Source organism: Varroa jacobsoni, unplaced genomic scaffold (assembly GCF_002532875.2).
Source record: "Varroa jacobsoni isolate VJ856 unplaced genomic scaffold, vjacob_1.0 scaffold_1161, whole genome shotgun sequence".
Taxonomy (NCBI): Eukaryota; Metazoa; Arthropoda; class Arachnida; order Mesostigmata; family Varroidae; genus Varroa; species Varroa jacobsoni.
The window spans coordinates 74,233-88,283 of NW_019214063.1; the positions used below are offsets into that span (position 1 = coordinate 74,233).

The 14,051-nt window shown below is 38.9% G+C and overlaps 1 protein-coding gene across 1 annotated transcript in view; it reads right to left on the minus strand.

Moving 5' to 3' along the window:
- LOC111267237 (cell adhesion molecule Dscam1) overlaps window positions 1-14,051 on the minus strand; it is a 78,140-nt gene that overhangs the window by 15,066 nt on the left and 49,023 nt on the right. Inside the window, exons 9-12 of the mRNA XM_022845335.2 lie at window positions 11,288-11,452; window positions 7,821-7,968; window positions 2,157-2,308; window positions 1,822-1,950 (exon numbers count right to left, since the gene is read on the minus strand). Of these exons, the coding sequence (XP_022701070.1) occupies window positions 1,822-1,950; window positions 2,157-2,308; window positions 7,821-7,968; window positions 11,288-11,452 (594 nt within the window). The remainder of the gene's footprint in view (window positions 1-1,821; window positions 1,951-2,156; window positions 2,309-7,820; window positions 7,969-11,287; window positions 11,453-14,051) is intronic.

Consider the following 14,051-nt stretch of genomic DNA (forward strand, 5'->3'; position numbering starts at 1 on the left):
GCACATGTATACATCCGCGTCTCGGATTTAAACAACCGATAAATATAAAGAAAGATGTCTTTTTGAGGATGTCGGATATTTCCAAGACCTCGCTTGAGACAAAATGAGGCGAACTAGAATTCAGGCTCTATGAGGGCAACTAATTTAGCACACTTCGATATTTCCGTATGTCTCCATTGGAACATGCAAGTCGCCGATCATTCGATACGCTTAGGCAGCCCATTGTTTAAACCCTGCGATCCCCTAACGTGGCAAAGGTTTGTCAGGTCAAGTGTCTGATCCAGAAAACTTTTTTGACTTTTTCGTTTGTGTTTATAATAATTCCTTTTACTAAAGTAGCCTTCGTTAGCTGGAAATGCTCAGTATTTTTTAAAGCATGTGTTACTCGTACTTCGTCGGTATTAGGCGTAGGGTATGATGAACGGTCGCTATTTCAGACACTTACTGTAATGTAATTATATATTAAACTAAAATTTGACTCTGTTTGCAGTTCTGTCTAGATAATTGATTGGCTCGATAATTAATAGTACGTTGTCATTTTCCGTAAGTGATATCTGTTTTTTCGGCATTTTGCTCATTTTTCCCCCATTGGCGGTTGGGGCACTTGACAGATGATAGAACAGGGCTTTAATTTAACGTCTTCAGACTATTTTTAGCTTGCTGACTGTAGTAGGTATGCCTAAAGCGATTTCATTTCATGATTGAGGAACTAAAGGTAACTAGTTGAAATCTTTGATGATATGAGTTCTTTTTTTTTTTTTCAGTTATTTTCCGGTCGTTTGATGCGAGCTAAGTAAGATAGTAACATAGCCGCGCTAGTATTTCTCATCAAATAATTACATATCTCCTGAAGTGTTATCTGCTAAGTGAGGTTTTTATCATAGCTTTTGACACTTAATGATAAAATGAATATCGACGCCCCGTAATACCCCCGCGGGAATTGCTTCATTTAGTAAGCTCGATCGACTCTCCGTAGATTTTTAGGAATCTTAGGAGCACGTTATGGCCTAGGTCATAGACAGAGATCGTCCCGTGCTGCGAGCGAGGCGTCTGATCCAAGTGTTTACCGGCGATACCGTTATCGAAACAAAGAGAGTGACTTCAAGTTTCAAATAATTAACAATAATACTTGCTTACGTTTCCAATACGTACATTTGAGAGCATAACTTAAGACCAGACGGAAAGAAACTTATCTCGCTCTAAATAATATGGTATCCAGTTGTTTTCGTAGTCCTGCTATTTTAGCTTCTCGACTAATTACATAAAACGAACATTATACAATGCACCGACGTTGCCCTAAATATCTATCTATGAATTGCTTTGCTTGAATCTTGTTCAAGTGATACAAAAATTCAATTTAGCAAATTGAAGTTGCAGTTAGTTACGTTTCAGAAAAAGACAAATGCATTTAGAATACTGATCGCTCAAACCCTCATTGACTATATTTGTTTGGATGAGGTTTATTTGATCAGCCACCGTCATCAACATCAACAAAATCAATTCAGCCCACAGTCCTGTTGTGATCTTAAAGAATCCTGCTGAGTCAGGGAGGAAGTAGCAGTCATCAATGAAATGGATTCATTATACAGAGTGAATCAAAAAAGCCCGCAATAAGTAACTCCCTCTACTAGCAATCCGTTTAAAGATTGTCCCATTACTTATCTAGGGAACGCCTCGATCAAAATGAGCACCCACGTCGATGCACGGATATTTATCAATCGACAAGTCTACAACCACTATAAACATGACGCTTACAAAACCGAGGCCAACATTTCATTGCACTGTATTAGTAGTTTAAGGTATAGTTTCCGAGAGGATTACCTTGTTGACGATAGGTAATGACATAGCTTTTAATCGGACTGTTGCCATCCGGAGGGGTCTCCCATTGAAGGGTAATGGACGTTGAAGTTGTTTCAATGATACGTAACTTCGTCGGCGGTGAGGGCTTATCTGAGAGCAAAAAAACAAATTATTTATTGACCGCCTCCCTGATTGATTCATCAGTCAACTTTGTAAAGTAGTTTCTGCAACTATTTGTCGCTATAGGAATATGATTTAGCTTTGTTTGTGCGACACATGTGGTAATGTTGTAGCTAATGCATATAATAATTAATTTTTTAATAAAACTTGATTAGATAATAACTTTTCAGTGATACCTTGAACAACGAGTCGCGTGTGGATGCTCTCCCGCCCATACGGATTGGTCACGGTACACTCGATGACCCCTGAATCGGAAGATCGAACCTGATCTATTTGGAGTGTCGATACCAGTTTATCCGTCGCCATCATCTGGTCATCCATTCTAATTCTGAAAGCAGGAAATGTTATTTACAGCAAGATACCTAGCTTTTAATGTATGTGTACTTCGTGGTTCAGGCCCGGAGCGCCTCCAAAGATTTGCACTTCAAACTCTTTCTCTTTATCGTTTATTCCAGGTAGTTAGTTGATAGCTGAAGCTTCCAGAAGTGGAAAAGTCGGAATACACTTACGTATCTACTATATATTGAGTTACACAAACGCTGCGTTCAGTAGATAGTAAGGAAAAGTGTTCTAGTACCACCCAACGTATCCAAGTTAGAGAAGCGTTTATCATGTTTTTTCAGTACCTGAGTAGTAAATAGCTGCCGTAGTATATAAAATTCCGAATGTTGTTTTCATATATAATAAACTCAAAAGCAAATCTGCTAGATTTTATATACTAATCAAATATCATTGGATGGCTTCACGGTAGGTCAAGAGGCGCTTTCCAAAGGGGTCAAACTTAGCGATTCAAAACGAAAATAAGAGCTTAAAGGTTCCATTGGCAGAGGAAACACTTACTAGCGTAAAAAGCTCATCAGTAACGCTGTTACCGTAGACTCCTTCTATTACTCAACTCAACCGTGCACACGGATTAGTCGCCGTTTCTCTATACGTCATAGCACGCGGTAGAAATCTCATTTTACTCTATTGCAATTACCCATAAAATTCTGATTCTGACTTAGGAACGATGTAGGTTTCAAAGCTGACAGCAACTGCCTTAATCGATGCAATTGGATTTTTTCATGAACAATTACTTTTATTCTAAGGAGAGGACGTCCCTGTTCGTAATGGTTACATCCACGAATATGTTGACGACAGAAAAGTCGGACGAGGATCTACTCGTCATAAAGTACACGTACAGACGTGAGTCCTTCTAAATGTAGTTGCCGTTTCAAACGCCGTAGTAACTAGACAGAGGATCGGATTAAAACGTATTTGTGTAAAAAATAACTTTGAACGCAAATCAAAAATAGCTATTCGAAACTTTTCTAATACTTGTGTCCGCGTCAAGGAACAAGTTAAGCATTGCTAGATCTACCCGTAAACACCACCAGGTCATAGTTGGCACAACTATGAAACAGTCATCACTAGCGAATATCAGGGCTTCACGCATTCAATGTTAATGATATAATTAGCCAGTTTATATAATTCCGAATTAGGAGGTCTGCTAAGGTCGTGCAGTGTCTTATAGCCTAGCCAGCATCATTGCTGGTTAGGCTATAAGCTGACTTTCCTAAGATGGGATTCGGGCCTCTAAATCTTTTATTTAGAGGTCATTTGGGTCTCCTACGGGCTGCAACCGAATGCAAATCTCCTTCACTGTTCGCTCGTAATTATCTAAATGCACTCTACAACTGGCACCGATTCCCCCCTACAAGCAGCATGTCCCTATAAAATCAGTACTATTCTTAGAATACTAAGAAACTAGGTAGATGCGAATGCCTTTAAGATACATGCTTTTGTTACTTTTTTGCTTAAACCCCTACGGCCCTATGTCGAAAACTCCCGACAGCGTATTAACTCGACGCTGTACGAAATCCGCCTATACGGCCAGTGAAATAATTTAGAAACTCTACTTTAATGATCTAAGTTAAGCAAAACACAATTATCTATAAAATTGATTATGGTATATAGTACCCTAACTTGCTCAAATTCCAAAATTATACCTCAGTAAGTTAATCAATATATGCTTTTCAAAGGTTAAAAATTCGATGCGTATCTATATTGATAGTGCTCGAAATTGAAAAGAACTAATTAGTAGGAATCAGCGTATATTCATTAGCGTTTAACATACAATACTAATTACGTTAAGGGACTTACAGGCAATACGAACAAAATCTAAAAAAGACGCTCTAGGTTGGTGAGTATATTCCAACGGCTGTGGAGCATCGACATCAGCTTCTAATTACGACCGAACAGTATGAGGAAATTATAATCTAAGGCACATGCGTCTGTCAGCATCCCATACTTAGAGGTAGATATTATTGTAAATAACTATTTCCTGAGCTTGGAAATAATCCACAACAAAAACTATGACCATGTCATAAGTTCAATCGACTACTGATATATTTTTCAGTGACCCGAAAAAACCATTCATTTTCTTCATGTGTTCAGCCACCTTCTTTAGGAACTGCAGCTTCATTTATAATAAGCATCGTGACGAAACCCTTGACTTCCTCAGTTCCATACATTGGATATGCAACTAAGCTGCATTAAGAGTTGACAAGAATACACTATATTGAACTGTATAAATTTCAACAGGTCATATCATTCTTAAACTCGTCACCAACAAAATCAGGAAGAGTAGTATATTTAGCATTTAAAAGATCACAGCATGATATATATAGAAACTTAGCCGCAATTAACTTATCCTTCTAGCACAGGTGTGCCAGCTATGGTTATTGTGGTTCCAAATAGGCTAAAAACCCGACATTAGGCCGTTCCGACGAGACGGTCCTCGTAGTGGAGCCAAACGCCAGGTCCTTTCAAAGAGTGCGCACTCTCTAGCAAAAGCTCTTTCTGGGTTATTCTACAAGTGTTTACTGTATAATTTTATAATGACAAAGCTTGACTTCTGCTTAGAAGGCAGAACTCTAACTGAATTTCAGCCCAGCCTTTCGAATTAAATACGTCGCCTATTTCCCTATATGGAATAAAACAGAGCTCGAAAATGACGGCTTGTGATGGAACGGCCCGAAACGGATAGTCATGATAGATACATGGATTTTCCAAGACAATTTGTTATTTAACTGACGTTTGTACTTACGCATTTAAGAGACGACGACGACGACGACTCTTCGCTATTTATGTGCACGATACATTCCAAGTTGTCAATCGTTCATTTAAGAAAAAATCTAAACAAACAAAGAAAGAACATTTGTTTCCCAAGCACGTAGTTCAGTGTAGTGTACGTTTTATATATGTGAAACCGCAGTCACAAACACAAAAAACAAAGACAAACTTCCGTACCTTTCCACATAAATACTGCTGCTAGTCAATTGGCGACGTTCACGTAGATACTGGTGATAGCCTTTTGATAGCGCTTTGCAAATGTTATTGTTTCTATTTCTGGATACCGAAAAAATCGTGATTTTGAAAATGTTACATACTATTAGCAAACTATTGCAAACGCGAAGAGAGTATCCCATCTGCGCCCTGGCAGGCGTCTTGCCTTGCATGTATCTTAAGCATAGCGAACCGCCCGCCATAATAAATAGAAACGACAAAAAGGCCTGCCTTCTGTTTGAACGAATGGGAAAAGAAAAACGACGAGCGAATGCAGAACCGGTGATCTGCCTGCTGTTTCTATCTGTAGACCTGTTATTTACGACGTTTTATGATCTTTTTTCTCTCCCTGTAATAGTACGCAGGTCGTTACTGAAAGCAAATGATTTCAGAAGGACGCGAGCTACGCGGGGCTGTGATAAACAAAGGCTACAGAAACCTCTTGTGATCGATTATAAAGCTTTTTGTATACTCTTTATTATCTTGCTGCAGACAGTGACGCCATATAACGCGTGGTAGAGCTTAATTGGCAGAGCCCGACCAAATCATTTTTCATGATAAATACATTATGAGTTTGTAATTTCGTTATTTATAACGCGTCGAAAATGACCCTTTGAACATCGGTCTAACGATAAATGTATCTATACAAGGAGACTCGAGTTTTTTTCTTATAAATTTAAGGAAGTGATATTATACTGTGTGCTTATAAAATTTATAGCTGGGTTATGAACCTGTTATTTGTATCCATTCGTCAAATGTACTTATGATGATGTCGAATCGTGCTTAGAGATTTAAGAAGGTGAAACAGGAACAGGATATTGAAATCGGGTTAACATTTAATGTGTCAAAAATATTGCCCTTTAATACAATTTTCATAAAGAAAATAGTTAAATTTTTTTTTTTTTTTGCTGGAACAGGAACCGCTTGGAAATCATGCGATTTCCCTCAGTTTCAGCATTACTCAAAGCTCTGCAACGGTCGATAATCGATAAATAGGGAATATTCTATACGATGACACATTTTTAAAGGCTTATTGTTTTCTTACATTGACTCAATGACAAGCAGGATATATTCCCAAGCAATACTAAGGTGCACCTTTTCTTTATCTTTTACAGAAGGAGACCAATGTTTACATGGTTGCACGCCAGATGTATGATGATTTTGAAATACTTAAATTTAAACAAGATTAATCATCTTCTTTAAGTGCCGTATCGTCTATTGCACGACAAAAGGGTTCCGTTGCACGTAATGTTGGTTTTTGTCAGCTCAAAACAGATACTAGTGGATAATGCTTTCTATTATCAATTTGATTAACGTATCGAATAGCTGGAGGAAGTGGAAGGAGTCATGTATACGAGTTAATATACGAAATATATATATATACATACGAAAACTTAATCTGAGACCCGTACGATATGTTATTGCATCCAAATGTTCTAGTTGGTTAGATAACAGAACTAAAATACTTTCTATTGTAGTAAAACACAGTTTACTCCGATGCTTAAAAAAACACTTCGTTATTAATCTTGCATCTCGCACGAGTTCTGTTATTTACTCGTTTCTTATTTTACCATTTAAATTCAGTAGTGGTATCTTCGGAGGACACGTATCTATATTTTTAGGGTAGCCACTGTTACTCAGTAATAGTGCTGGCCAATTCCACATATAGCTCCTACATATAGTTTAATACAAATAATACTAATTAACAAAACTTTATTAACAACGTTAATTACAAAGTTCCCAAACAGATTTTTTCAAAATGTATGTACGACGCAGTTTTCAAGAAAGGAACTACACAACGATCCTCCACTCGTCGATTCCTTCTACAAGGTCCGCTCCACCCATCATATTAAATGGGGCGTGCACAACAGCATTTGTGCTAAAGATTAATGCAGGTATTCTTTTCCCATTGAACTGTAGCTGGGTGCCTTCCTCATGCCATGCTCTTTGAGTGCCCAGATCTTTCCCCATAGAAATTTGAATTAAGGGTTCTTATTTTTTCGGTACCTTAGACGATAGCAAAAAGCTAATTTATTATATAGGCACGCAAGGGGTCAGGGTTTATTAATAAAGTGTTTTGTGCTGATGTCGATCTGAATTTTCTACATGATATGAGACAGCATCATATGGATTATTTAAATAAATTGTCACTAAAAAACACTGTTTTTACATGTAGGTTAGCAAAAAAAAAAAAAAGGGCACTGTCTACTAACAAAGCCGAAAACAAACCCTGTCTTTGCGTGTATGTCGCAAAACGTTTTAGTGGTTTAATTACACAAGTAAATATTACAAAAAAGTTAGACTTACCCGATATTATTTTATATGAAAAACCTTGGATTAGAAAAAGAAAGTTAGATTATTTAGCAAATTCATAAGTAAGGAAACAAAAGCACCCTTTTTGACATGTCTGTCAATGCAGTCAGTGCATAATGAGACGTAATCTACCTAGAAAAACAGAAATTATGCATAGATAGACAAATATAATTTTCAAATTCTTAAAGCCCACAACTTACCTAACATCATGCTCTGGACGTATTAGAGTTCCATTAAAGCTCCAGATAAGCTCCAGTGGCGAGTCTCCTATTGCTTCGCACTGGATCTGTGCTTGCGAGTCCTTTTTAAGTTTCACAACGGATGGTACACCCGAAACCCTAGGTTTAGCTACAAATAGCCAAGCTCTCTGTTAGACAAATAGCTACACTTATATATTATTGTAGCTAAGCTAGTAAACGTAATATTATTAAGGTAAATTTACTGCCTAAGCATTAATAGGTCAGATAGGCCTAATTTTTACGTTTTTATTCATTGTTAGCATTGTTAATCAATTACAGCGAACGAAAATGTCTAACAAACATATTTGCGTCCAATGCGGATTCTCTCTTCTGTCACGAATGTATGTTTTTTGCTTCATTGAGTATGTAGGTCACGATCGATGCATATTCGGTAATGAAAAAACAACAGTTTTTCCAAAGAAAAATGGCCTTCATAGAGGGGGTAGCACACCTTAATTCAAGGTGCGTTTTACATAGATGTACTTTAAATTACCTTAAGTGGAATAAATGCAAATGTATTAATATATCAACAATAGCCTACGAAATAGCTTCGACCCAGCGAAAATTTGCCGAGATGGACGCGCTCTTGATGCTGAAAAGTTTTAAGCTGTCCTACATGGGAAGCAAGCCACTCGGGCATTTGTAACCAGGGGAGCTTTTGAGGTGCGACAGATCCCTCTAGATAAAAAAAAACTGCTATCAATTGGGCTCGCGGCGGGGCATCTGTATACGTTTGCGTAGCAGCGGGCTGGAGATCATCATTGCGTAATGGCTGTATTGCCATTAGCCGTCTTGGGTAACAGGAAATATTCAATAACTATTCATATAAAATGGCGCAATCATTTTACAAAGATTAACTTTTTGCTTTGTGGTTTGGGTTTCAATTTTGGGCAGATGGAGAAGATTCTGTCATGATTGTAATAGCAGTTGTTTTCGAAATATCGTTAACTACTAAATTTATCAGTGTTAGTCATGTAAACATTTAAAACTCATAAATAATTAATTTCGAAGTTATAGAAAGCTTCAAAATGAATTATACACGCATAGGGAAACTTCATTTGATATAGCTAGCTTTTGAAACTTCAGCGTGATCGTATTACATATACTTTTTTTTTTTTTTACAGAATCTACATCTCTAAGCGCGTTTTTCGAACATAAATGGATGCTCCTAATGTAATTATATAGAATAAATAGAAGAGTTTAGCCCTTTCTTCCAAAGGACATGCAAGGGACCGCCTATGATTTTGATACAATGGATAAAAATTAGTGAAATGTAAAAAGTAAGATAAGTAATAAGGGTCTTTCAAGTTAATTTTCATTTGTCTTGAGTGGGTATTACTTATCGACTTATAACAGGGTTTTGTTTTTTCTCAAATCGATTTCGTTAATGGTTCATATCGAGTGATGAACAGCTAAAGTTTTTGGACTTCTACCGGCTGTCCAGAGAATAGAGGTCTATTAAGCTCTGACACGGCCGACAGCCCTGGTCAGCATTTGTAGTAGTAGTAGTATATATTTATATATAGTACAAGTAGAAGTAGTACATATATGGTACGCTCGTTTATCCAATTCTACAACTACGGGCAGACGAAGATAGCGACTTTACAGCAGCAGTAGCGAAGGAGGATGGAATTGAACCGAATGAAGTAGTTCGGGTCGGGTAGAGGGCGTTGGAAGGGGAATCTGCCTACCACCAATGCCAACACCCGTCTTTTCCTTGTTCTCATTCAAGGTCCCTTTACTTCAGCTTCCCTTGCTTTGCCTTGCCTTGCCTTGCCTTTCAACCGCCCGCTGTGGCCCATGACAAGTAGGGCCGCTGTGAAGGTTTCGGCTGAGGAAGTCGCTTGCCGCACCGCACCGGCCGTACGATGAGTCCAACCATCCGTGTGCGCGGGAGGATGGCCCCGGTGGAAGGGTGGGGTGTGGGAAAAGCTGACTGCGTTTTGGGAAGAGGAAACGTAAGGAAATAGCAGCAACCGCACAGATCATCCGACGGGCAGAAAATCGACTCGCAGTCGCAGTCGCAGTCGCTCGAGTGAACGACGGCAGCGCTAACGTCAATGAGGACGGCGATGACAACAACAACGAACAGAAGACTTCAAAGAGCACGGTAAAACGACCCTCACACGGTTCGACCGAAGAGGATACGAAGATACGCAGGAAGAGGACAATAATGCCGAAATCAACGACAACTACAGTCACTGTCACCAACGGAACAACAACAGCTAAGGCTCGTTGACAGTGTGACATTCAAATCACTCAAAAGTCTCGTCGTCGTTGATCTTAAGCGTTCTGTCAATAAATTATGATACGAGTCTTTTTATCCTGGCCAAAGAGCTATACGTTTTAATTTATTGGCATCATTAAATCAGGTAGTAATGTTCACGATTGATTCGATCGGGTATTCTGTTCAGCCTGTTTCGTAGATGCTGCTGGCTATCCCAGAATACGGGACAAATCTTACTAACATCTTTTATAAAAACGGATACCTAACCGATGCTGAGAATAAACTACATGCAAATAGCTCTGTTGCTGAACTGAGACCAGATTATGTGGCTTAGAATAAATTTCTAATGTATGTCGCAGAGGAAAACTTCAAAAGCTAACGACGAGACACAATGCATCTTTGAGGAGCAAACGCTCACGCACGATCTATGAGTTTTTAATTTTTCTATTCAACAACATCTATACCATATTTGATCCTAACGGTTTACAAGAAATACATCTTTCAATCTAACGACATAGAAATGTTTTTGTGTTGCAATTGTTTGTCTGTCTTACGTGGCGTAACAATTCGAACTTTTCAAGCTAGACCACAAAAATTATTTCCTGAAATTTTTCGTAAAGTAGTTGGAGCAACATTATCGTATTGTGGTTCGAAGCGCCTAATACAAACACCCAGTATGAACAATCATATCCTACAGCCATAGCTATCACTTCATTCGGCCGAAGGCGCCTTGTTTATCTAATCACGTGCTGATATTTCCATCAGAACGGGATTAGGGAACATATAGATATTTTGAATTAAAAAGACCAAACTAGATAAAGTGGGCCACGCATGGAGAAAATAATTGAGGCTCTGTGGATTTGCTAAAAGGACTGAAGCTTCTCAGCGATAATGGGCATATGGCACGACAGGGCGCATTTAGAAACGAATATGAGTAGGAAAGATGATCATACTTACACTGGTTAGTATTAAGAATCTAGACTCTGACGAAAAAAATCTGAGCCCCAGTTGGAAATCAAGCCTAACGCGCTAATTCTCCTCCCGAGAATAAGAGTTCAGTAAGCATCGTATCGGTGATCTACTATTCCCTGCCAGATTAGGAGAACTGATCAATTAGAGATTTCTATTCATTCAGAAGGCGCGAAATAAAGATCCAGAAGAAAAATTTTATTGAGGCTGAAGAACAACGATTCGAGCATACCTTTGACAGCCAGAGCAAGCGCTGTGGTAGCGGAGGTACCAACCCCATTGCTAGCTTCGCACACGTATTGTCCCTGATCGGCCCGTTCCACAGATAGTATAGTCAGAGAACCATTTTCAAGAACGTGGATCCGTGGTGAAGATACGATTGGATGAAAGTCATCGCCTGTGAGATAAAAGCAATAGGAACCAATAAGTACCGGGTAATTATATCTTGGCACTATGTAGTCGCATTATACATTTTTAAAACGATATTGCGATAAATAGTCATCAATTCCCCACCAGACACGATTACACTTGATTAGGTTCCTTTTACTCGTCATAGAGTGCGCTAAAGGTACATGTGACTCCCGGAATATAGCCAAATCATAATCACCAATCTAGCGCACAGACATCAGGCCCCATTTTTAAATATTTACGCTATTAGTATGCCCACTAGTATGGCCACAAGTTTCTAGATAAAGTATGTAGTTACATTCATATCATTCTATGTTCTGGGCAAGGTCTTATTTTTATACTAGATAGTTCAACGTATAGTTGGGAGACGTTACGTTTTCTGTTTCCATTTTTTCCACTGTTTTTTTTTTTTACCAGTTTCATTATGTTAGTGAAATATTTGGGGATTGCCATCCAGTTTATTTCATCTTAGACCATATACCTATGTAACATTGGGTCGGGTCGGGTCGGGTCGGGTCGGCCCTAGATGTGCGTTCCCCAGTTTTGTCTCAACTTGCACCGTTTTCACTTCTAAGAGCGTGCCGCCCTCTCGTGTATGTGTCACATCGTTGCATATACTAGCGTTTCATACTGCACGCAAGTCGCTTGTGGCTTTTCTGTTCTGTAAAGGTATTTTTGGAGGCATCCGCCATCTGCAAAGATCTGTGTGAAACCGCAGGCTACCCCTGAGGGTCTTATCAGCTCCTTAGTTTAAACAGTAATCATATTACGCCTGTCCATTTCTTTTTAAAAGTTTGTCACCAGCCTTCTTCTAGGTGAGCATACGATCCTAATACATTTGATCCCAGACTGTACCGGGATATCGTACCATGGTCCAGAAATACCACGAAACGTATCGAACCTACATCAAGCCTACTTTTAGTCTGATTTTTGAATCATTAGATACAATAATCTATAATAAATTGTTATGAATAAATCTAGTAATAGATTATTATAAATGATTGAGCAATTATCAATATTTACGCGTGGGGTCATTTTAGCAACGGAGACTTCAAGGGCTTAACAAGACGCCGATTTAGCCCCCATAAACTAAAGAAATCAGTCGAAGCTTCCAAGCTCTACGAGTTTTAAACGTGAAAATTTATCCCTTTCCACACGTTGTTTAAGATTTTCGAGCAAATTTTTTAATACACTTCGTCCAGTTACCATAGAAATAAATTATTTTTATATCAATAATTACATAGACAAATCAGCGAGCATTTTCATCGCTTACAATTGCTCTGATTTCTTATCATAAATATGCTCATACGTACATCTGGTTCAGGATCATAGTAAAGTCATTTTTGAGAAGCAGACAATTTGGGATTAATAGCTTTGATTCCAACAGGTTTGTCGTCCGGGATTAGGTATCATTCAGGTCGAATTTACCCCGAAAAACTTCCGGCTCAAGGATAGACGGCATACTGAAGTGATGCCATACAAATGATATTATCGAGGTGCTGCAAGGTCAATTTTATGGAAACAAGTAATAGTATTCCGAATTGTTTTTGAGATATCTTTCTGTGAAATGCATAATTACGGTAGAAGTATAATGATCTGTCACGTGTCAAGTTTTCACAATGTTACCTGCTGAAAGTTTCATTTGTATACTTCAATAATTGCATGGAGATCTTTCAATTGATTCCATAATAACCAGCGTGTAGCATTGAAAACCCTCAAGTCTAGGCTAAATGTTAATTCTGTGATTAGGGTCTATATCCGCTAGTACCATCGCTTGTCCTTTTAAATGCTTCCGTTACCCGTTCTATTTTTAGCAATTTAGCAAACGGCCTAACTAACTTGAATATTTTTTGCTTGCAGACAATCAGCACTACGCGTACTTAGGCGAAAATCATGCCAGGCATGAAAACTTGTTGGTGGTAACGGTAAATTGCCCCAGAGTCTTTACGGTGCCTTCGCTAAAATCAATAGTCCAGCTACTAAGGAACGTCTGTGAAGGGCTTGCACACTACAAACCGTTGAACTTTCGCGACGGCACATTGAAATTCATGAGGACGTCGTCTGACCAAGTAGCTTCGAAGCAAGTCGAGACTTTACTTATGTGATACGCGAGGCCACTGAAGTAGGTCCCGCATGGGAAAGGGGAAAATAAGATGAAGATGGAGCCACTTCTTCGTGCTTTCCTACTTCGTCTTTTTCGTCTATTTCCTCCTTTTTGCTACGCGACTTCTTACTGTATTCTGTCGGCACTGAACTGTTACAACGAACGACTCTGTTGGATCTCGCTTACTTTTGTCGACGATTGATTTCCTGTTTTTTACTATGTTTTCAATGCCTTCACCTCTGAAACTGTCTCGGCTAACAAAAACCTCGGAGCAAACGTCAAGAGCGACCTCACTGGTGGCTCCCTCTTACCTATTAGCGTATTGAAGCCAGTAGCAATTTGGCTACTGGCTGGCTGGATGCCTACTTCAGTATATGGAAGCACTAGCGGCAGGAGTACAGAAAGCAAGCAGAAGTCAGCCGCAAAGGACGAAGGCAGCGCTTCCACTATTCACGTTACCGCGTCCTCCGCGCCAATATCTTTC